Source organism: Vicugna pacos, chromosome 4 (genome assembly GCF_048564905.1).
Source record: "Vicugna pacos chromosome 4, VicPac4, whole genome shotgun sequence".
In the NCBI taxonomy this organism is placed as follows: domain Eukaryota; kingdom Metazoa; phylum Chordata; class Mammalia; order Artiodactyla; family Camelidae; genus Vicugna; species Vicugna pacos.
Genome location: NC_132990.1, coordinates 56,706,393 through 56,731,311, shown reverse-complemented (window position 1 = coordinate 56,731,311; position 24,919 = coordinate 56,706,393). Strand labels below are relative to the sequence as shown.

At 46.2% G+C, this 24,919-nt stretch overlaps 2 protein-coding genes across 5 annotated transcripts in view; one reads left to right on the top strand and one right to left on the bottom strand.

Annotated features, from left to right (window-relative positions):
• Positions 1 to 21,270, bottom strand: part of ZNF462 (zinc finger protein 462) — a 128,800-nt gene extending 107,530 nt beyond the window's left edge. The window contains exon 1 of one of the 4 annotated variants that reach the window (XM_006213382.4): positions 21,010 to 21,270. The gene's annotated coding sequence lies outside the window, so the exon portion shown is untranslated. Of the gene's footprint in view, positions 1 to 18,184; positions 18,233 to 20,314; positions 20,732 to 21,009 lie in introns of those variants that run through there. The other 3 variants (XM_031677387.2, XM_072959873.1, XM_072959872.1) reach the window with 3 other exon arrangements.
• A 2,567-nt stretch (positions 21,271 to 23,837) lies between these two features.
• On the top strand, positions 23,838 to 24,365 carry LOC102535121 (uncharacterized). The gene is given in 3 exon segments (XM_072958985.1): positions 23,838 to 23,976; positions 23,979 to 24,168; positions 24,170 to 24,365. Coding segments are annotated over 3 exon segments (525 nt in total).
• The last annotated feature ends 554 nt before the right edge of the window (positions 24,366 to 24,919 follow it).

Below are 24,919 nucleotides of genomic sequence, written 5' to 3'. Positions count from 1 at the left end.
CTGAGATGACATTTCCCAAACCTAAATCACTTGGTGTACTGTACCCTTAAGGTGCCCTGGAGGTACTGAATTCCTGGGGAGGAAAAAACGAAAGCTGATTCCATAGTTCAAATTATTAGCAGCTACAAATACCAAGTTCTGACAGCATCTCTTTTCCCTTTCCTACTTCCTGCGTGTGAGACATTAAAGCACAGTGGCTGCTTCTTCCTTGCCAGCCTCATGATCCTGAATTCCCAAGACCAGCAGTTCCTAAATCTGGCTTCTTAGAACACACATTCCAGGGTCCCACCCCAGACCGACTAAATCCCTCTCCTGTGATTCAAGCGAAAAATCTATTTTTAATAACCTCCTTCTTGTTTGCAAGTTCTCAGGATGGTTCTGAAGATCAGCCTGGTTCAGGAATCACTGCTCCATACCACAAGGATGGTGATTTAAAGAAAAACAACAACACACACAACTGTCCACCCCATGCCACCTGATCCCCCACACTTGGGATTCCTCAAACATTTTCTTTATGAACAATGAAGAGAAATGTTTCCTTCACTACCACCCAACTATCCAGCAGTTAGCAGACGAGACCCACAGATTCTTCACATTCTGAAGCTGTTCAAACAAATACTGTGTGCCTGGTGCAACGTTTGCTCAGCAGCCCCTGTGGCTGTATGGGCTCCCAGATCCCTCTCCATGAACAAGGCTGCAGATTCCAGATAAAACGATAAATAAGTCAAAGGAACCTCACACTTAAGACTGGAGTGCATCCAAACGTCAGACCGAAAGATCTACTCATCCCTTGATGGCAACACAAAAATAATAACACAAAAACAAAAGTACCTTTCGTTAGTCACATCGAATGGCATCATCTTCCCTGGCAGTAACAACTTTACTCGGGGTACCTCAACGTCAGACTTAGCTTAGCATGCACAAGAAGTGAACTGAAAACTCAGATGCCAAGGAAAACGCAACCCCTGAGAATGAGCTGGGATGCCATGTGGAGACTGAAATCGGAATGAGGAAAGAGGGCCATGAAGAGAAAAGCCTTTTCATTTTCTGTCCATTACACTTCCACTGGGCCCACATTAATATGGTCCCTGCTTGAGCAAGGCTGTGACTTTCCTGCTATTATCCTAGTCTTGCTTTAACACATACTTTATATTAGAATGCGTTCCAGGAAGCATATGGCAATAGAACTAGGTCAACCATTAACCAAATAACAGGAAACTGCTCTGCAGCGCACACCCTTCAAAAGCTTGCTTAATGAGCTGGCTCTTCAGAATATGTCCTTCAGTGAGGTTGGAACTAACAGGATCCAAGGGTTTCTTTAACGCTGCAAGGTCATCTCATACCTAGAAGGCTTCTGTATATACTAGACTTTCAATGGACAAAAATCTTTCCACTGAGATGCTCAAGAACTGAAGTCAAAGGTGAGGACACATATTTTCTGAACTTGCCTGACCGTCTTCAGAGTCTGAGACTATTGTCCTGGCTCCATTGCTTCACCCTTCCAATTCTGTTAAATTGATAGGAAATACTGCATATTCAGCTTTTCCTTCCGAAACTTTTTTTTTCTCTCTTCTTTGAGGCTTCCATGCCACCAGATGACCCGATGAAATACAGGCCATGATCCATTTAGACTTTATAAGCCAAATAAAATCTGGGAAAAAAGATCTGTCTTCCTTTTTTTTTTTTTTTCAGCTAAAACTACAAATGAGTTTTCTCTATAACCAGTGGCCTTGAATTGCTGAGTACACCTCAGTTGGAATTTGTCCTCTCCAATGTTTCAGAGTTTCAGACTCAATTCTATGTTTGGCTTGGGGGAGGGGGGATTAGGTTTATTTATTTATTTACTTTTGTTTGTTTCTTTGTTTTTAAGTGGAAGTACCGGGGATTGAACCCAGGACCTCATGCATGCTCAGGACCCACTCCACCACTGAGCTATATACCCTCCTCCCAGACTCAGTTCTATGAAATCTAACTTTACAATGGCCTGAAGGGTCATTCAGGATCATACTAGTCAACAGTCATGCTCAAATCAGTATCCTTCAGCAACTACCAATAGTCAAACTCTCCTCGGCTTCTTTAACCTCGATTGCAATCTAGACAGTTACTCCCAAAACATATTGAATACAGATTGTAGAGTTGGGCAGTTTCCCCTAGGAATGTATACTAACACTCATATTTAAATGATAAATGTCGGGGCCAAATCTCCACGTACTAAAGCTGAATGTTGGGTGTCTAGTGAGATCTGCAGTAGCAATCACTGCTTAGAAGAAACTGAGAGACGATGTTCGGTTTCAGAAATCTTAGGTGTATTTAGGGAACAGGTATTTTGGCGCGACATGACCTTTAAAAAAGTGCTACACGTGGTTAACTGACTCACCCTCTATCTATTGACTAGGTACATCTGCCTCAGGCACTGAACACGGCACTGATTCAGAGATGAAAAAAGGGGAATCCCATGCCTGCCTTTTTCTGCAACTTCTAGTTGAGTTCCATTCAGTAACTGACCATGAGGCAAACCAGTGATTGGCCTTCAAAGTTGACTGGGCTAAATTTTAACGAAGTAAGGTCTTTTTTTCCTGAAAACAATCAACAAGACTTCATTGAGCACCAACATAAGGAATGGCCCACTGAGCTAGACGTCATCAATAAAAGAGGCTTGTAAGAGTCACCGATATTATGCAGTCTTTTGGATTCTGGATACCCAGATCTCTCTCATCAGTGCTATTCTTGGGAAATGTCAGCTTTGTCTTTTAAGGGAGTTAGTTGTATAACCAGAGTCAAAACAAAAACACCAGAACCTCACCTAAGGAACTTAATAAATAATCTATTACAGAAGGCTCAAGATAGCGCAAACAGAGGTTAAGGTACTTTTCTTCCCCTTTACTAAATTTTGGAGTCACGCAGGAGCATGCTGGCTCTTAAAAGTCATCATATAATAAAAGATATTGCTCACCCCTAAGGCCAAGAAGTTGCATGTTTATCAATACCACTAGTACAAGCTTCATGGAGCCCCCCTAACGGGGATTTCACGTGAACTCAAGTGTATTCTGACTCCTAATCAGATAGTCACTGCTTACCAGTGCCCTGCCTACAGTAAGTGTTTTATAAAAACTTAGGGATGGGAGAAAAGGGAATTTGCATTTTTTATGTGGCCACAATTTATCAGGCTCTGCACCAGAGATTTACATTTGTGATATTATTTATTCCCCACAGGAAGCTTATAAAGGAGTTGTTTTTTTTTCCCCCAGATAAGGAAATTGAGGATCAGAGATGAAATCATTCACTCAAGGTCACACAGCTACTCACTGGCTCTGAGGTCTATGTTCTTTCCACTACATACCAGGACCCTCACTGCCAAGGTCTTCACGGGTCTCCCAACACTGATAGCAAGATTCCCTTCTATGTGGTCTCCACCATAAGAGTCCCGTGTTCCTTTCCAATATGAGAGCACGCCGCTCCCAAGACAATCTCCAGGACCCTTGAAAGATGGTCCAGTGTTTCTCCGCGTGCCCAAGCACGAGTGATGGAACAAGGTCAGGCCAGTTCCTGAGATATGAAGCAAGATGAACTCAGCCAGTCCTCCTGCCAATTGCCCTCGCCCTTACTCATCTGCTGGAGCATGCCAAGGCCGGCCTGGGATGACGCAGGCAAGGGTCACCACGGGAGATCCTATACCCCTCCAGATTGCTCCAAAATAAAAGCTCAGGGCTGAAACAGGCCGGCTCCTTGAAAACCCACCAGTATCGTTGCATAGGAATCAAACTTCTTAGAGAAACTATTTCCATCCGTCAAACTCAGCATTAAACCCCAGGGGCTACAGAGTAAAGGAGAGGTCTAAAGGTAAAAGGTCTAGGAATCTCTGGACCTAATCCACTTTGGAAGTCCAAGTCCTCATACTGCCTGCTGGCTGCTCCTCTTTAATTCACAAAGGAGCCACCATGTGTAACTTTCCCTTCTACTGAAGTTCTAACAACAAACACATTTACACAGAGAAGCACAGATGAATATCGCAGTTATGAAAGGTCCAATTTAGGCCATTAATAAAAATGTACCCCAACAACCACTCTTTCTACTCTACTAGCTCCACGAAACCCAGCCCAGAGAGGCAGGATTGCGGAAATTTAGAGCTCCTTAACATAAACAAACAGAAAGCCCTCACTCGGGTTACGAGGTGTGGCTAATTTGAGGTGACTGCTTCGTATCTGCTGAAACTTGGAGCCTGGGTTTCTGACCAGTTTCATGCAACCCCAGTGCCTACATTTAACCACCTCCACCTCAAAATTTTCTCAACGAGGGCAAACAAGTGGTAAGGTGGCTGAAAGAAGGGATTCATTCCTGCGCTGTGAGGTCTTCCCAGACAAACTGTCCAGTCTGCTCCAGCCCCGGGGCTGCCGACGCACTGCCCCCGGGGCTGACACCCAAAGGACGGCAGCGTTTAGGAACAGCTGATGACAGTCAGGCCTCGCAGGGCTTCCGCTGATCCGCATCTGGGAGTGTTCATTCAAGAGAGGCTGTGAAACCCTTCAGAGCAGGCAGCAGAAACAGAGGGCAACTCCAATGTCCAAGTGCAACTCCACGGGTACCCTTCCTAGCGATGGGGGACTGGAAGACCATGCTTCGAATGCATACAGAACGCAGTCCCAGATACTAGAAACAAGTCAAACAGCATGATCAACCGATCTGAGAATCCACTTTTCCAAGAGTCAGTGAGTTGCTCTCTCTCCTTCTCTCTCCCTTTAACACAGCTGTGAAGTCCACTGAGTGTCCAGCCAAGTGTACTTGTGAATTTCGTGCCCTCTCATGCCCGTGAGAGGACCCGATTCCAGCCTGGTGGCTTGATGTACTTGCTCATCAGCTGTCAGGTTTCACAAGGGAAAACAATCTACCCCTCCAACTGTAGAGGCTTTCTTTCCAGGAGAACGCGACCATCCTGATGGTCTCTCCAGTTACACAGCAATTATGTAATTGCCAAGTTTCTGCAGAATCCCTGGAACCATTCTGCAGCCTTCTCCTGTCCACAGCTGCAGCACAATGTGTCGGGATGATTGCAGCCTTTGAACGGATGGCCGATCTCAAATCTGAACACAAAGGGACGTACAATGGGATTCCATCTCCAGCGCAAAGACACTCCTGCCTAACCAAAGCCCTCTCTCCTCCTCCCAGGCTGTGCCGAGAACTGCCTTTGCCTGCCCTCCATGGGTAAGGAATGTGGTTCACTCTGTTTATGCTGACAGGTTCCAAAAGAGGCAGAAAATCAGCTGAAGTTTTGCCATGGACGGTGCACAAGGTAATCATTTAACACATCATGGGGAAGACCCAGAAGAGGACGAGATGCAAAGGGGATGTGGGGGGGCGGCAAGCATCTCTCTAGGCTTCCTGCACTGGCACGAAATGAGTGCTTCCCTTCCTTCTGCCAGCTCCAATCCTTCATGTTGACATTACACATCCTGTACTGTAGATCCACCCCCATGCTGCCGCCTGCCCAGCTGAATTATCTCCTGCGTCACAGCGGTGGTAACAGAACTGCTGGCTCGGCAGACTTGAAAGCACCATTTCCATGCTCAGTGCATTCAGCCACTGGACATATTACCAGTGCGTCGGGGCCAGTGTGTGGCCCTCTGAGCAGCCAAGCAATCCTCGACCTAACCCTTCTGCTAACCAGATGGTCTGTTTGCCTCTAGGGACCAAACCATTCAACTTGACTTTATTAAATTCTATCAAAATGTGGGGACAGTTTACAGCAGTGTGTCTGGTTCATCTCCAACAGGGTTGCTAAGATGAAAATGACCTAAAAATAACTGGAAACTCTACTTCACACCAACAAAGAACAAGAGATTTTGGAGTAAATATTTAAATGAACTGCCAGATTCCGCACGCCAGCAGTATTAACTACACGGTTAGCAAATTATGCCGTAAATATATACACACAAAGATGCAGAAACACACGCATCTGAAGAGGAATCTGTGTCCCACTGCCTCAAGCCAGGGTTCACCGCCCTCTGGCTCATTTAAATGTGGTTAAAGACAGCCATCTCCATCAGAATCGCTCCAATTACCGAAACAAAGACCCAATCTCAACTGGAAGAAAGATTCCACCTCCCCTGGGTTCGACCACCTAGGCACACGGCAGGCGCGCCGGGCGCTCAATAAATGTTGGATGAATGAATAGAGATGAATGGGCACGTATTTCTTTAATATAACAGCATCTATAAAACACGTTTTATGAGAGCGAAGACACTAAATTCTTTCCGACTCTATCATCATCCCACAACCAACTACTAACTAGGAGTATAAAGCCAGGCGGCAAATAAATGGCAAGGGGCAAGCTGTCTGCACCCGAGGCAGGGGATGGCCCCTAATGGCTGATTGCAAATAAACTTGCAGAGGTGGCCGTTTACTGAGCTGGGTGTTTTACATACATTATGCCTCTGAGCAGCCTTCATCACAGATGGAATTCCATTTTCAAGATAAACTTGAGGCCAGGAGCACATTAGGAACTTGACACAAAGTTAAGCCAATCACTTTTCGACCACCTTGTAGTCACAGATAAGGAAGGATCTTACCATCTGTAAAGAATCGAACACCTGGGAAGGTGGCGTCCCCAAATCCACCCTTCCTGAGAGCTAGCTGTTAAAATCTTTCCACTCTCAGAGCTTTCCTGGCAGCCTAGTCAGTCCCAGTTACAGCATCGGCCGTTTCTTCCCGCATTTCTCATCTTACTGAGGGCATTCCACATTATTATAACCACGACCACCTCCACTCCTTTCATTTTGGGGTCCACCCTTTGAGACCAAAGATCCCTCCCTTGAGATCAACCTAGAGATCTCAACACTGGTAAAGAAATAAATGTAAGCTCTCTTCTTCTTCTCTCTTAAAATATCTCTGGCCACAATTTTAAAGCGGCGACTATAAAGGTTATTTAAGAATTTTAAAAAAATTCCGCGGATTCCCCTCGTCTCTCTGGAAATGTTCAAAACGTAAAAATAAAGAGAAAAGCCCTTGTGGGTCATCTGCTCTGAAAGGTGAGAAATCACTTTGCTGGGTCACCAAAGAACCACTTATGCGTTCTTCCCCTCTGCAACCAACACCACCACTGCCACCGCCACCACCACGCTGCCATCAAAGAGCCACCAATGAATGTTCTTCTGACTTGGAGCAGACAAGGTTAGGTAGGTCCTGTCAGGCCCTACCCACGCCCTTCCACATTTTGAAATATCATCTACCCTGAAGGCATTCTAAAATTAGCCTCCTTACCCGTGAGATCTCTAAGCATCTGATATTACAGTACATTAGTAAGACCAAGTGGACATGGGCTATTAAAATAAACATTTGCACAGAGAAGACCAAAGCAATTCCAAGCAAGGCCACAGGACAGCCCTCAAACTGGCTCAGGGCTACGTATACGAATAAAACCATAAAAGAGGCAACCAACCTTTATATAAAACAGCAGGGCCCGGATTTTCGCTGAATAAATACAGGGCTCTTAGACGAATCATCTTTGCCAGAACGATACCAAGCAAGAGGAAGAGTAGTATCTTTCTTCCCAAAAGCTCAAAGAAGTTCACGTTGATCAAAAATTAGTCCCACAGCGCTGCAGGGAATATCTCTGCAAAGTGGGGACAGGCTTTGGTGTCATGTCCTTTTCCAAGAGGACAGGGCATCACCCTCAGGTGGTTTACAAACCCCTACTGAACACACACGCAGGTGTGGAATGCTGTGCGGCCCACAGCCAACCAGCCCAGAGGCTCACAATCTGGAAAAGTCTACCTGCGAATGGACAACAGCAATGAGGACTGCTCATCAGATAAGACAGATGTGGCACAAAAATAAAACACAGAGTCTAAGACCTAGGACAACACAATTCACATCTGGTAAAAGCCCTCCGTACAGATGTCAACCTCAGTTTCTTTATCCGTGACGAAGACAGACACTATCATTTTTCCAGTGCCCATTATGAACCAGAACCCTTATACGCATAAGACATTTTGGTCCTTATGCTAGTTCTACAGATTCATATCATTATCCCCATTTCATTGGGTAGGACCTCGTCGGAACAGAGAGGTTAAGTGATTTATTCAAGGTCACACAGCTAGGAAGGAACAGAGACAGATTTTATCCTGTGACTGTGCAAGACCCAGAATATGCTCCACCCACTACACACCACTTTCCTAAAAGACCCCAGCACAAAGAACTCCATGTTCACACAGAAATTCTGAGAAATCTGCATGCCTGATGCTTCAGCCAAAAGTAAGTGCCTTCTCCCAGCGAGAGTCTATCTATCTAAAAGATATTTACACACTTAAACAAGTTTACCCGTGAACACATACACACACACACCCATATTCCCATAGATATAGTAGCCGAGTTCCTCATTGTTCTTCAAACAGTTCAACTGCAATGAAGTTTAGCCATGGTGTGCACATTTTAATTGCACTATAACTGCATGTCAGAAAGGGAAGGCTGCCAAGTGACAATCTGGCCCAGTGATTCACAGTGTCACACTGACGTATCCACTTCTGATACAGGTTGTTGTTTATATTTCCTAGAAATCACTGACTTCGTCTGAGAGATAACAGTAGAGGATGGCCCCTGCAGGGACGTGTTCTTTTTCTCCTAGAATACATCGGCAGCAAATGTCATGAATTTGGAAAAAAGGAGGGGGTCACAGAAAGTTAAAAGCCCTCATTCTATATTCCTCAGACCTTAATGATCCTGTTGATAAGGCAGTATCTTAAACCCCGATGACACTCTTTTTCATTCTAAGACTATGCCTTATAAAGTAAAAGATGTATTCAAATGAATCACAGTAAATCTACTGAACAGGTGTCACGTACCGAGGGGAAAAAAAAAAAATCTAGCCGATTTTGGATTTTTCGGCTTTGAGATTCCCATGTGCTGCTTTATGAATGCCTTTCATCCATATCTGAACTTTTAAAAACTTAGGAATTTATTTTTCTGTAGACAGTAATACAAGCTATATAAAATGTGCATGGTCACAGACAAGGTGAGGTAATGCTGCCACACACCTTTCTACCAACATGAGGGAAAAGACGATGGAAAGGTGGCCAAGAAAGGAAAAAGGACCATGAGGAATGTAGTGGGAACACTGGAAATGCACCGTTCAGAAGCCGTTTCAAGGAAGATCGCTAACACTTACCTGTGCTGGGGTCAATTTTGATAATTGTAGTTGACGTCTAGAAACGGGGTTATGAATATAATTATCATCAAGCAGCAATTGGGCGATCACAACTTAATTAAGCCCACTGACTAGATTATCTTGTTTCCCCCCTAATAATCACATAACATTTAACACTTGCTAATTTCAGGACCTATGGGTGATGTTCGTTCATTATGAACAAGCTACAGCCACTGGTCAGAGAAAAAAAGGAGTGAGGGATTCAGGCACCTGAGCCAACCAAGGGGTGGGGATGAATTTCAGGGGCAGCTGACCTCACTGCTCAGCCCCCTAACATGACTGATGAGAGGCAATGCCCTGGGGAAAGCTGGAAAGAATGATGAGGATGTCCACACGAGTGAGGATACAGGTCTGCTTTCTTGAACGTGTGCTATTCTATGCGATCCAGGCAATGTGCTTTTTCACATAATAATGCAGTCTGTCTTTGAAGAAGTGATTTTCTTTTCTTTTCGGTATAAGGGGGGATTCCCCCACCCACGCCTAAGTACAGAAACTTTATACATTTGCCTCCTTGGACACGCCCTATGGCTCCCTCTCCTATCCTGCCTCTCATGTTGAGTGTATCCTCAAATTCAATGTCCTTTCCCAAGTGGATGTCACTGCACCCACAAAGAGATGTTGACCCAATTCCCCTACACTTTCTGCAAAGCTCCTAAGGGTAGCCTGGGGTAGACGTCTCTTCAAAGAATTAAAAGGAAGAGTTAAGAAACATGTTAAGGACCAGTCTTTGAGACAGGCTGGGCTCAGGGAGCTTCTTAGATGGCTAGGCACTATATATAGCTAAGGTTAAAGAGAGTCCCTATAGCTAAGGTTAAAATTTATATAAGAAATTTCACCCGCAGAACCGCAGGCTTTGGTAGAGTTCAATTTTACCCTATTCAACTAAGTAGTTATTTTTTTCTGAACCTTTTTCCCATTAAAGGGCTTTGTCTAAGAAAACAATGGTTTTGATGAGTTTGGTAGATAGTGATGTGGATGACAGGTAAAGATGGGTAACTTTACAACCTCCTCTGAAACACTCACAGGACACAAGCTTATCCTCCTATCCAGGTTTTGGGTACTGAGTCTATCGAGGGACAGGCAATCACCTGAACACATCATAGCAAAGTTAAGACTTTATAAAACCACCACTCTTTGCTTGGAGGTTAAATAGTCTACTGGGCAACTGATGCTCGACCGCCTGCCTTACAGAAAAGCTACTGTCCTGGATATCGTAGGGATATTTGGACCTGCTCCAGCTCCCTTAGTACAGCTTGTTACTCTATTAAGGGCATTTGTGGTCATCCATGAACAACAGCTTCCTTACTGTACTGTGATGTTTCAGGGAGAGGCAAATAAAACCAAAACATTCATCATGTCTCCATGATCTAAACAGAGCACATGGTCATCCCGGAGGGCGTGGGGGCTATTAGCACCCATGCTTTGGACAGTATCTGCGCTCTTTTCCCAAAATGACCCTTAGACAGTGGAACTAATTTTCAAATCTGTCTGTGTGGCTTCTGAAAACATTTCTCGTGCTTAAGAGTTACCAGAGCCAATACAGGGCACTGAGACTTTCAAAAGAGGCCCTAAGAAAGAAGAAAGAACCACCCTCTACTTAAAAAAATAAGTCACACAGCATTATCTTTCTGCTCGTAACAGGAAGATGCTTTTTCAATATCCACATGTGTGACTACTTTACACTACTGAGCCTGATACAGTACAATTTTAAAATACTTATTCTCTAAATTTCCCCCTCCATGGTCTCTTGGGCTTTTTCTCCCCCCCCCCCCATCTCTGTAACTCAGACGAACAAAGAGAGGGCACTCTTTAGTTAAACACTTTGTCAAGCTATTACAATAAGTTATATCTCTCACATCAACTAATATATTACAATTAATTTTCCATTAAGCTCAGATTTCCTTCCAGAACACCAGGATATACTCCTGGCATAAGCAACTGGAAGAGATAAACCATCAGGAACATACGCTATTAGCATCCTAAGTAATAACCAAGGCCAGTTCCCACCAGCTGAGAGCCAGGAGGTAGTCCCCCTGCGTGTGCATCCTGGCTCCCCATTTCACAGCTCCATGAACTTGGGTAAATTACTTTACCTCCCCAAGCCTCAGTTTTCTCTACCACAGGAACAGTCCCTGGCTCATTTGAAATGTTAAAAAAAAAATGTTGTCGAGTATTAATACTAACTGTGAGTCACTCCAAGAGGGGAAATAGCATTTTGTTAAAGGTTTACGTGATAGTCCCACTCTATAGAGGAGCTGGCAGAATTTTCTGATGAAGCAATAACATTTCATCTCCTTCTGGAAGGTATTCTTACAGAGTATCAGGAGGTGACAATACTCAGCAGAATGAGGGGGACATGTTCTTGCTGCTGAACTCTGACATTCAAATGGAAATAAACGGTCTCTTCCCTACAGATCCCCTTCCCAGTTGTCATTATTCAATATTAATTAACAGTCTTCAGAGAAGACCACTTAAAATACGAACCATTGAAAAGTTTCCGGGTACTAGGCACTTGTGATTAAAATTATTACAGGGTCTCTGGCTGGTATCCACTTTTTGGCCATCTTGAAGCCTCTAACCCAGTGTTCAAATTTTACCCCCGATGGAGGACCCCCAGATCAGGTCCAGTCTGGGTTGAGTGATGACTGCTTGATGGCTAACTGGTCACAACACAGAGGGATGATGTAACTCGGGATTAGAATGGCTAACACTCTGGACCACTGGCTTTTATTTTGGATTTTAAAATGCCAGGACTGGACTGACAGACCAACGTGTGATGCCAGGCTCCAGCAAAGGGCTTAATCCCAAACTGGACAGCAGGTAGTCATCATGGTCTACCCTTTCCCCTCTGAAGCACGCACATCTCCAGTCCTCACTGCTCATACCCGGAGCTGAGGTGGAGATGCTGTATGGAGAGCCTTAGAGAGGACGATCGCATGTTCAGCCCATTAATAATGCAGGTATTTTCTGCTGCGCTCTATTCTCCACTCCTTTCTTTCTCCAGGAAAACCTCCGCCTAGGCCTACTTAACCAACTCCTTCAAGTTTCCATCCGCCCTGGGTCAGCAATGCCGTATTTATAACCCCTAAGTCACATACATTGCCTTCCGAGCCCAACTTACTTTCTTACAGTAAGAACTGACCAGAGACTGTGGGTCTGAGCCCTGGTCTTCATATTTCACACGCAATACGGACCAAATTACAAGGTCTGTTTCCACTTGCTTTACTGTTCTCGTAAAAGCAACGCCTTTCTTCCTGTAGGTGGGCTCTTCCCAGTGGACAGACCTCTTCTATTTCGACTTGTCCATCATCCCCCTGCCCCTCTTCTTCTCCTTCTCCCATCCGAGCCGCCTCTCCTTCCCAGCGAATTCCCACCACAGCAGTGACAATGCTGCAGCCTACTTTTCTGTTAGCTTAACAACCCTGTCTATTTTCTACTTGTGCTGATGCTACTGTTTGCTTTTCTGACGAGCTAATCCGTGTATCCTTTCAAGGCCTAACTTCCCTACCACGAGAGCAGCTGGAGCTGATTCACAGGTGCCTTCCAAAGCTTTTCATTAGCAATAGAAATGAGATGGTTTAGAAACCCATTTCTTAATCGGCAGGTGAGTATTGGAACTTTTGTGCGGCCAGCATCCTTGAAGTGGCCCACGTCGTGCCACTGCACAATTAGCTTCTAACTAATCAGTACGACGTTCTCGGCACACACTCTAGTGTTAAAAGGGACAATGTGCCCTCAGAGGAGCTCCAGCTCCCATTCCCTTCCCCTCCCCCCTTGCCCCCCGACCCCCTGCATTTCCCAGCTCAAGAGAAAAGCACTCAGCTGACATGAGCAAAACTGAAGGAGAATTGACTTTCCCTTCTTAAATCTGAAGAGGGAAGAGAATTCCAAAATGTGAAGGCCTTAGCGCGCGTTCTGGTTCAACTGGCCAGACGAGGGCTTAGGGAGTGAGTCTGGCCTTCCCCAGCTGGGCCCTGTAGCAGCTAAGCCTCTCCACAAATCCTGGGCTTAATTCCTTCTGACACAGTCGTCTCGCCTGGGCCTCCAGCTCCTTCTGTGCTCAAACCAATCTGAATCCAAAGGTAAGTCGGGAGGAGGGTACAGCTCAGAGGTATAGAGTGGTGTGTCCCCCAGTACCTCCATTTAAACAAATAAACAAACAACCTAATTATCCCCCCTCCACCCCAGAAACAAAACAAAAAACAAAGGTAAGTCTTTTCTCATCTTGGACAAATGCTTCATTTCCTATTAGGTGATCCTAAAACATTTTAAGCAGGATCCTCTGGTTCCTAGTGGAATTCCCCCCATCTTTCTTCTGTTAAAGGTCTACTCGAAAACCTGGCAAGCAACTTCCTGAATTCAGCAGCCTTCATCATCAGGCATTTATTTGTTGAACAAATAAGCACCTACCCGCCTTCCCTGCACCCTCAAGAGCAGGCTCCGCTCTTCGCATGAAGTTGCGGGTAAGCTGCGGACAGACCCGGCCCACGTGGTTTATTAATATCCAGAAGCAACACGCAGTGAACTAAACAAGCAAACACATGAAAGCAAGGAAATCAATACCAAAATACCCATGACCTGGCACAAAAAGACGCCTTCCCTCCAAGAATAACTCAAGAAAAAATGTCTCCAGCTAGGAGTTAGGCAAGAATGCTTTGAAGACACCAAGTCATCTACTCATCAGAATTAAGACAGTGCATCTGCAGGTGACCATTACTGGCACCCCACAGTACTCTACCTCTCCTCCTTCCAAGCCCTGAAAAAAACTCGCTTGGTGTTGGAGCCACACATCCCAAGCCTAAAAATCTTACGTAAGCATCATCTGACAAGGACAGGATCCCTTAGAAAGTAGACACCATTTAAAATAGCGTTTCCAAACAGATAGAGGGGAAGGCATAGCTCAGTGGTAGAGCTCATGCTTAGCATGCACAAGGCCCTGGGTTCAATCCCCAGGACCTCCACCTAAAAAAAAAAAAAAAAAAAAAGAAGAAGAAGAAGAAATGGCATTTCCAAGAAGCAAATGTAAACCCAAGGTGCTTCCAATTGACTTTCTATTTATCAGCATGTGCAGTTCTCTGGAGACAAAGTTCAAGGGGACAAGAGATTCAAAAGAGCTTCCTAATATACTGCAAATGCAACCTAGATTCATAAAAATCCATTCTCCCTCACTTGGAAACGTCTCCTCCTGGGTTTTATAAATCCCAGAGTCAGTTCAATTTGGGATTATCTTCTCTCCAATACCCCCGCCAGCCCCCCCACCCCACCCTGCACTTTTTTTTTTTTTCTTCCTTCAGTACTGGCATGCAAACCATGCTGTTTTAACTTCTTTCCTGTTCTCCCAGTTCTTCTGGAACATTTTATTTTCGACAGTCAACTCATCTGGAGGAGTGCCACACTGAGGTCCAACTGTTTATAGCGTTAACTGTGTTTCTGCCAGAAGTCCACATCCCGCGCTACCTTCTCTAGACTGCCTCCCGGATTAAGAATTTATGCTTTAGTTTGGAAGAAGCTTCGAAAATGTGGAAACTTCCAAACATCACTCTTCTTCTTCACAAACTTACTTTCACTTGTCCAAGAGGAATCAGAAATGGAAGCCCACTATCTCCCTTCTTAAAGCACCATGTTTCTCATGGTTACACGTTGCTCGTGCTGTTCAAAAGTCATTTTAAGGATGACTTCCCATACATGGGGGCCTGGGAAATAGCTAGCCATTGGTCTGCAAGAAGAGAATTGGGCCTCAAGAAGCTACATAGAGGGCACATTTTTGGATGAGTCCTGAACACTGGAAAAGCACCAGTCATCATTTTCGACTGGATTTCACTCTCTTGGCCGGCCATTCATCAGTATTACAAAATGGCATCTCTGAAAGAAGCCAATTTCAACCTTCACCACGTTGCAAAACAGATCCTCAGAGTCCAATTGTGGGCACTCTGGTAAGTCGCAATCAACCCAGACCAACTTCCAGAGGAGGGCATTTGAAAGGGACGCCTCAGTCCCAGATGACAGAGCTACAGAAGAGAGGACAATGAGAGAAGAAAAACACAAACCCGAGCGCAAAAACTTGCCTGGAAGCCCCACGAACAAAGCTGGCCTCAGGAGCGCATCACTTCTACAAATGACCATGCTCAGCCTTGGGCTCCCGGATGTGTTACACTCAACTCAACAAAAATCAATCCTCCCGCCCCAGCAGCCTATGCTTTCACAGTTTCTCAGCCTCACCCTCTGGAGAGGGGAGCAACTGTTCCACAAACTGCTACAAATCAGGTGCAGGAGAGCAGTGGAAAGGGCCCCTGATGGGAGTCACGGACCTGAGTTCTAGGCTGGCTTTGTTACAAATGAACTTTCTGACCTGTGCCAATTTCCTCTCCATGACAATACAGGGGGAGGGGAGATAGGAAGTAGATGACCTCTCCAAGGCACAAAACAACCAGCTTCTCGATGAGAAGATCTGCCCGTTGACTATTAAAAGTCCTGAATATTCATCATTTATGGTGTTCCCAAGTAGTCAAGTTTGAAATGATTTTTATGTTAATTTCTACTTGGGAAATGATATTTTTTGTCCATCACCCCAAAACCTCAGCTTAATCTCAGTGTTCCCTGGAGTTCTTTCATAGTACAATAAATGCCTCTCTTCTCTCCCTTTCTTATTTTTTTAAGCAACCTTCCCCAAACTAAGACTTGTGCTATTAAAAGAGCTTAGAACTTCCCATTTCCTTGCTAGGGCTAAAATTAAACTGTCCATTCCTTAGGGCCCAACAAAACATCTGCCAGATGTCCTGGCATATCACACAAGAAGAGGAATTTTCTTCTAGCATTATCTACTTTCTTCTCTGTTTTTTTCATAACCAATTAATAGGTCACCAACACTCAGCTAATGTTTCTTTCAAAGCTACCAATTTCCTAAATATGTGAACTTCACAAGTTAAGTACTTTCACACACACTCACAGACACTGATTCTTTTTCCCCCCAGTTCACTAAGTTTTAGTGACAGACACTGGAAATATTTCCCCCTACTTCTTTAGAATTTCCTTCATTTCCATTGACTAATCATCCAATCATACACTCAAGTCAGATCCTTCGTACCCTGAGTTCATTACTTATATATTTCCTAATTTGTGAGGGTGGCATTGTGAAATAGCCTCTCTGCTCCCCAGCCATCAACTTAAAACATTCAATACAGCTTTGTCAATGTCCTGTCCCATAAGGCAGTGAACTGTAAGTCTGATAAAGGCACATACCACAAAGAAGATAAGGAAGGTTACCTTAAACGAGAAATCTCAACACCAGGAAAGAGCCCCAGATGGACTAGACCCTATTAAACTCCATCACACAGAAAAACGGAACTCATTCCCAAGGCATCTTTACCATTCTTTACTTTCAGGAAAACTGACCACAAGTACTCTAAAGTCCATTAGTAGAGTTAGATTTCTTTTTTCCCCACTGTCTTCCAGAAGACTCATTAGAAAGAAAGAAAGAAAGATAGATAGATAAATAAATTAAACATATATATAATTCTTTTTCATCTAAAAGTTGTCTCCATGACTATAACTCAATAAAAAAATGTTTTAAAAAAAAGTTGTCTCCAACTCCAAAGAGTGAGGGAAAAAACAGGTCCTCTGGGAATGTGATCAATGAATTAGGTGGAAATAAATCGGAGAAATATGGAATACGGAGGCCCAACAAGAATCTTTTTTATAGCAGTATGCATCACAACTCACATGTACTTCTCCGCAGAATGATTTTCTTTGTGATATATTAGAGCAAATTAGGTAAAAATTGACATAACAAGCTTCATCAACTTGATGCCACAAAAACAAGAATCTCTGAGCTCTGACGTCAATTGAGAATGTTCAGTTCGACACTTTTTATTTCTCTCCTAGCGGTTTATCCAAAATACTTGTCCCATTTCAAATGTGTATATCCAAAAAAACCCTCAAGAAACCATGTCTTGAATATAATGGTGCTTCTTATGTTGCTGGAAGAACATCAGAGATGGATGTGTCTCTTAGGTAACTAGTTAGAACATATTCTCAAAGCCCAAAGTGCCTCCTAGATACCTAATTTTTCCCTCCAGAAAAACTCAGCTCTAAGGCTGTCTATAAAGACACCAGAACATTTGGTTGCAAAGTACAAAAGTGTGAGTCAAACTGCTGGACTGGCAACCAGTTTGTCAGATTCCCCGCCCCTCCCCTACTGGAATAAGTAATGAACCTGCTATCCTGGTCTCAACAACCACCACAAAGCTATCATGGAAGTTTGCTTCGAGATCAACATATAATGTATTTATGTTTACATAAATATATGTGGTTAATTAGACGCAAAATTATCTGGTAATTACTTTCCCAAAGAACTCATTTTATCCCATTGCATTTGAACTTCCTGAGTTTGAACATGGAACGTGTGTGTATGTGTGTGTGTGTGCATCAGCAAATTTAAATACAACAGTGATGACATTCTACTTAAGAGCAAAAGTAATGGTATCAAAAGATAACATTCAAAAAAAATGAACAATGAAAGGTATGATTCCAAGTAAGATTTTTTTTTTCAGGTGCTCTTGGAGAGCCCAAGGTTTTTAATGAAGAATCAGAGCCCTGAAGAGAAGTATTTTTAAATGAGCATACACATTAACTGAAAATGTTCAAAACCATACATCTTCTTCTGCAAAAACAGGGTTTTACTTCACTGACCATGGACAATTATCAGCTAAAGAACCATGTATTGCTCCTCTTCACACCCCTCAGAAGAACAATAACCCTCAATTAATGACATAAGTTTGGTTGGAAAAATGTGATGTTGTCATAGACAGCCCTGTGCATTTACTGAATGACACTGCTACCAGTTACTCAACAGAATATAACTACATCTGGGAATCTAAAACGACCTCAATATGCACAAAAATACTGTAGACATAAAGAACTTTACATACACACAAATTTGACAGAGGAGAAAGCAAAGCAAGAAAAAAAAAGCTGGTGTAAGTCGCTCACCCATGTGTTCCTCATTTCTGTTGAGGCTGGTACCTTTCTATCTTCCTCCTTAGTTGAAAACAAGGTCCAGTCAGCCTCCTTACAATACATTAATTGGTTCTGAATCTCCTCCAGGTTTTTACCCCACTGTGGAGCCTTCCTCACCTGTCTTCCATACTCCATCTAAAATTCTTCCAACATCTTCCCTCATCCTCAAGATGGCTACCTCACCTAATGGAAAAGCAACATCTTCTTGGTTGGCTTTTCAAAATTCCTCAAGCATTTCAGAATTTAGTTTTTCACTTGGCTCAATGACATACATTCTCTAGAACTAATCTGTGAAGAACTCCCAATCAGTGTGTGTGTGGACTGGGGTAGGTCTGGGTCCTTTCTTCAAGCCATCCTCACAAAATGTCTTCCTCTAAGACTAATAAATTCCCCCAATTAGAAAGGCGAAGCTACTTGGACATAAAATTTTCTCAACCGACATAATATTAAAATTTCGTTCCCATAGTGATATGGTTAAGAAGACATCTGATATTTCTGAAGACTTACAGTACTCGAGAACACGGGGAAAAAAAAAAACCCAGCAGAATGGAAGGGAAGAGGGAAAACAAAGGAACTCAAATAAGGCCTAATACACAAATGGAGCAGCCTGAAGAGAAATGTAGAGCCTGGAGAAACTGGGGTCAGTCAGTCTTAGAGTTCCTCTGAGATCTTGCAGGATTTGTTGCTGATGCTGTTTTGCAGAAATCAACTCCAACCAGACAATAAAGTCTTAAAGTGCATCACAACCTGATGATCACCAAGCCCCAGAACTCCAAAAAACATCTCAGCTCAGGGCCACCACCATCTTCACAATGAGGAAATCACATTTCCTGGTGACTTGCAGGAGAACTGGAACAGCTTAAAGTTGTGTGAAGACCTCAGTGGAGAGAGGTTTCAGGTTTTGCCTTGCCTTTCCTGAAGGAGGTCAAAATCCTTCAGGTCCACTCAAAAGGAGTGAAAAAAATTCCAAAAGTTCTACTTTAAAATGGAAACAAACCCCTCCATAACTTGTAGCCACACTCCTTTGGTGGGAGAAAAATCTGAGCAGCCCTTCCAAGCCCCTCATTTCTTTGCACAAGAAACAGAGAGTGAGGAACCACCACAAGATTCATCCCCTGGAAGGGGAGTCGGGGCAAGCAGGCAAGCCTCCTCCTCCAGCCATCACCAACAGAGCTTCAAAATGGAGACATCCATAATTTTATAAACAATTCCCATCTCAGCTTTGTCTCCTGGAAACCGTGCTCTCCTCCATTTTCTGGTGGAGTTACAACATGACACGGCTTACCTGACTCAGTTCCCAGCTCTCAACCAAACTAGTCACTTCCTCCAAAAACCTGCAAGCCACCTCCAGAAACAAAACCAAAGCAAACCAAACAGCCAACACAGACACTCAGACACAGCCTCCGGGAGCCTGGGAGAAAGCCCCAACTGGTTGGTCTTTTCCCATCCCAGACGCGTGCTTAAAAATGAAACTTTTTTTTTTTTTTAGTAGGGGAGGAATATAAAAGGAACTCCAGGCAGCCTCCCTCCCTCTCAGTAGGTTCAGAGCTACAATGAAAAGAAAATGAGGGTTCCTCCAGGAATGGTGAAAAGCCTGGAGAATGAACGTGAGAAGAAGCTTTGTGTTTTGGAGTCTGGACTGGAACCAAAGCAGACAGCTTGCAAATGGAGGACAGGGAGATAAAGAAAGGGAAAGAGAGGGGCTGCTCCAATGGGGGGCGGCTGCGGCTTCCCCTCGTGCCTGGAAGGAAGGCAGACCCCTGGGAACCGCACCAGGAGTGAGGCGACCCCCAGGCCCCTGCCTGGGGTCTTTTCTCCCTTCCTCAGAGGAGAGCCAAGCGTGTGTAATGGCTTCTCCTCTCCAGAAACCGTTGTCCTCCTCCACCAGACGCTTCTGAACCCCCAGCCTGGAGACAGCTCCTCAGCTGCTCCTGAACCTGCGCCCCCCCCCAACCCGGTCGGCGCCCCCACCCCCCAGCCCCACTCCCGCTCCTCGCCTCTCTCTCCACCGGCAGCACCAGCAGCCGCCGCCGCTACCCCCCGACACATCCCGACCCCGCATCCCAACTTCGGGGAGAGAGAGAGAGAGAGAGAGCCAAATACCTGAGGAAGAGGGGGGTGCCAATCCGCACGGCTTTGCCATCGGGCTGGGGACAGGCAGACAGAGAGGGGGAAAGGAAGGAGAGGGACAGAGAAAGAAAGAGGTCAACCCGCTCAGGTCGGGGCGGCTGGGAGCGCTCCCTCCTCTGCCCCTCGCTCGCTCCCTCTGGCTCTCTGCTCAGGTCTCCTCGCCTCCCGCCCTCCGCCCCCCTCTCTGTCCCTACTCCTGTCCCCACACTCGCAGCATCCGTCCTGAGCCTCCAGCTCTCTTCTCACTCATCTTTCATTTTCTCTTCTCTCCATAGAACTACATGAAATTAATTAAGCCACAGCGCTCCGCTCCCCCCAGCAGAAGGAGCAGCCAGCAGGAAAAGCACAGCCACCTCCACTGCCACCACCACCACCTTCTCCTCTTCCTCCTCCTCTTCCTCCCTCGCTTCTCCTCCTCCTCTTCCTCCTCCCCCTCCAGCCCTCTCTCCCTCCTCCTCCTCCTCCTTCCCCTCCTCCTCCTCCTCCTCTTCTCTCTTGCTTCTTCTCCTCTTCCAACAGCCAGTCCATGCAGGGGACTTCCTCTCCTCCCCGCTCCACCAACCCTCCTTGGCCGAATGAATGAGCGCGTTTGTGCCTCCACCACCCCGCGCTCTCCTCCCCGGAGCACTCGGACCACCCCGAGGTGCTTGTTAATTGCAGTAACTTACAGAAGAAGCGTCCCGGCGCCGGGAGGTGTTTCGGGTTCTCCAGCCCCACCGCCTCCTTATCCTCTTTCTCTTTCTCCTCTTCCTGCTCGGGTTATTGTTGTGGAAGTTGTTTGGGAGTCTCATGTGCTTCTGCCGGGTCTCAGCAATGGAGGATCGCCATCTTCCCTGCCTTCCTCGGCTCCTCAGACTCGCTGCAGCTGCAGATGACCTGAGATATCCGTCTCTCTCTCCCTCTCCCTCTCTCTCCCTCCCTCCCTCTCCCTCTCACTCTCTCTCTCCCTCTCTCTCTCCTCTTCTCTCTCCTCTCCCTCTCCCTCGCGCTCTCTCTCTCCCTCCCTCTGTGTCTCTCTCTGAATAATGAGCAACCAGAGGGAGAGAGAAAGCAAGACAGAAAGAGAGAAGGCAATCTTCTGCCACACAAAACGCCGGAGCACCAGGGGGTGCGCGAAGCCTTTCTAATAACAACAACAACGTGCAGGAGAGAGGAAGAAAAGAGAAAGAAAGAAAGAAAGAAATGAGGAAAGGGCTGGGGGGAGGGGGAGGAAGAATTATCCAAGAGCTGGAGAAGAGCAGAAGGAGAAGGTGGAGGAGATGCTGAGGCTGCGGCTGCTGTCCCCCCTCCCCCTCGCTGAACCCCAGAAGGAGGCAAGGTGGTTGCAAAGTTAAGGCTGGGACATTGTCTTTGTCACTCAGAGCAACACAGAACCAGGGCAGTGAGATGCAAGAGGAGGCGGTGGCGCCGGCGGAGGAGGAGGTAGTGGTGGTGGTGGAGGAGGAGGAGGAGGAAGAGGAGGAGAAGGAGGCAAAGGAGGAGGAGAAGGGGAAGAGGCAGATGAGATGAATAAAGACCTGCGGAGAAGGCGGTGCGTGGAGCGCGGCGGCCGGGCTGAGGCGTGCGCGCTCGCGTCCCGGAGGCGCCCGGCCGCCCCGGCCGGCAGAGGAAGCCCCCAGTGAGGACCCTGCCGGGCCGCTCATAGCGCTCGCACCATCAGCCCTGCCCGAGGCGCCGAGCAGCGGCCCCCGAGAGTCCCTCACACGCATCCATCTAGAGGCCAATCTTTGCAAAGAACATACATGAGGAACTAGAGGTTGCAAGTCTAAACCCAGATCAACCACGTGGGGCTTTTTAATCCCTTTCCAGCTTGCGGTGTGAGTATCTCCAGCGAAAACCTCAAATTGTCCACTACTGGCACGTATTTTGAAGTCTTCTCCCCCGAAATAAAGGCTCATTGTGCATTTTATTTCTTTTCTGATATGGAATGGGGGGGGGGGGGTTAGGGAGGGAAAGAATCCATCATTCCGAGCCTCGGAACCACCACTTTCTTTTCCTAACTTGTGAAGTGTTTTGACGGCGCACCAAAAGGGAAAAAAAAAAAAAAAGCCTACTTAAATAACTTTACACCCTCCAGCCCCGCGTTGTTTGCACTTTCTGGCTGATCATCTAAAGGCTCTGAAAGTAACAATCAGAGCTTCTAATGATAAGGTGTCATGGTGTTGAAGACAAGAGAGCCAAGATGAAGCTTTCACACCTTGAATTTTTATTTAGTGTAATTTCCCCCCAAATCGTCCTGAACTATTTATTTTGCAAAGGAGTGGGTTTTACCCTCCTCTCTCACCACGTCTAATGTCTCCTAAGGCTTTAATCTGATGAGCGTTGGGGGGGGGGGGTCCCCTACAGTTTAAAAAAAATCGATACAGCACGTCAGAAGCAATTGAAGTTCAAGGGCATAGGCTGGTTGTACCATTTCTATTTCTCGCAACCTCGAGTTGGACATCGACAGCCCTCGGGAGAGAGAAACACGCAGCGCGCGGGGCAGAACCCTTAATTAAAGTTTCTTTTGTCCGCGTCTGAATTGGGGGATGTTGCTGGATTCCTTTGCATTGGGGAGCGCGCATCCGGTGGAGAAGGCGCGGTGCGGCGGATCCAGGGCAAGATTGTCCTCTTTAGTACTCACTACCTCCCCTCACCCCTAACAACAGTCCGGGAAGATATCCCCATAAAACCCACACAATAAAGGGGAGGAGGAGACGCGCGCGGAGTAGGTTCCCACCGGAGAGCCGGGTTTTATAAACATATCTGAATCCTCATTTCCCCAGTTTTTCCCCAATCGTTTATTCCGGGGTAGAATCTCTCACCCAGAGGCACGATTTCACCCCCTTCCAGTCAACACTTCCTGCCCTTTTCTCCTCCCACTCACATTGAAAAGCTTGGGAGCCCTAACAGGGTGTTGATGGCGGGGGCGATAAATAAATAAATAAATGACACTCTGCGCGTGCGGTGGAGAAGAAAGGAGGGGGAGGGAGAGGAAAGGCGAGGAGAGAGAAAAGGAAAAGTAGGGAGAGGAGAACAAGGAGGAGAAAGCTTAGAGGCGAAAGAGAAACGGGAGTCAAAGAAAGAAGAGAAAGAAGAAAGGGGAGAGGAGGACGGTAAGGCTGTTCAGGACTGAAATGACCCTGGCTTTGTACAGACTTGGGAGGACTACCCCTTCCAGGTGCCCGGAGGGACCTGGGGAAGTCCTACTGCCCCGAGCTCCTCCCCCAGGGACACCCCAGGGGTGTCTGAGCGCTGGCCGCCGCTCCCCCATAAATTCCTCGTGGCAACCAGAGGAAGCGCGCCAGGTCTCCGCCGTCCCCTCAGTGCCCCGGCTGATAATTTACCTCTTTGTCTTTAATAAAAAGCTGACTTTTTCTGTCAAGCTCTGCACCGGGAAAATAACAATCGTATTTCAGGTTGAAAGCTCCTATTACTGCTGGGTTTGGGAAGCTGTGATAAAATCTTCATCGACGTGAAGGTACCTTCTAGGTTGGCTTGGGTCGGAAGTCCTAAGATGGGGGCCGCCCTTCCCCGGGGGCAGGCGGGGTGGGGGCAGGGGCGCGGGGAACCGGGCGGTGCGGAAGGAGGAGGAAGCAGCGAGGTCAGAGGAAACCCGAGGCTCCTGGGGCACCAGAGGGCTTCCCGCAGTCGGGGAATGAGCCCTGGGGAGGAGCCTTTCGCGAGAGCGTGAGCGCGCCCCAACACGCCTCAGACCTCGTAAACCCACTTGGCAAAGACCGGCGAAGCGGCTGGCGGACCGACTGCGGTGAACTCAAGAAATTAACCTGCGCTGCAATTAAACGGGCTGCCGCCCTTTCAGACTCACCTCGAGCGACCGAGATAGAGAGCTCCCGAACCGGCAGCGGGGGGACCTGGCTCCTCCCTCCCGTCCCAGGAGAAGAGGACAAAAAGGGGAGATGGACTTGGAGATGGCCCCGCCCTTCAAACGCTCCAATCCTTGGAAACTAAACCTCCTCTCCAAGCCTCCACGTCTAGAAGGGACAAAGGCAGCGAGGAGATCCAGAGACCGGTGGGGAGATAGGTGGCTTTCGGGCTGCTCCAGTTGGTGCTTTGGGCGAAAGGGACAATGGCTAAGTTTCCATTCCAAATGCCGGATAGTCTTTAGAAGACCATCTTCTGGTTTAGGAGCAAATTGACTTCCCAAAGCCGTGAAGCAAACTCCTGCAAAACTCCCGCATTTCCCTGCTTTTTTGAATGTGGGAAGGCTCAAATGTCAATGATGCCATGCACAAATTTTTCGACTTTTTTGGAGTCACAAATTCCTTAACTATCCACCTAAAAGAACTGAAAAAAAATTAAACGTGGCTGGGGAGTGGGCTTTTTGTTTGTTTGCTGGTTTTTATTGGGGGTAGTTTTCTTCCAAATGATAGGAAAGCATTTGGATAAATAAAAGCTGGGTCAAAGAAAGTGTTGGCAAACTTGGCACTTAAGTAACTGCAATTATGCTTTGCCATTAGCGGACCATTAAGATAAACAGGAGAAAGTTCACACCTCCTGCTATTTCATTCCCTAAGAATATTCACAAAGATAATACAAGCCTAGTTGGTGGGTTCTCTTCTCCACCAGGAGAGTTCA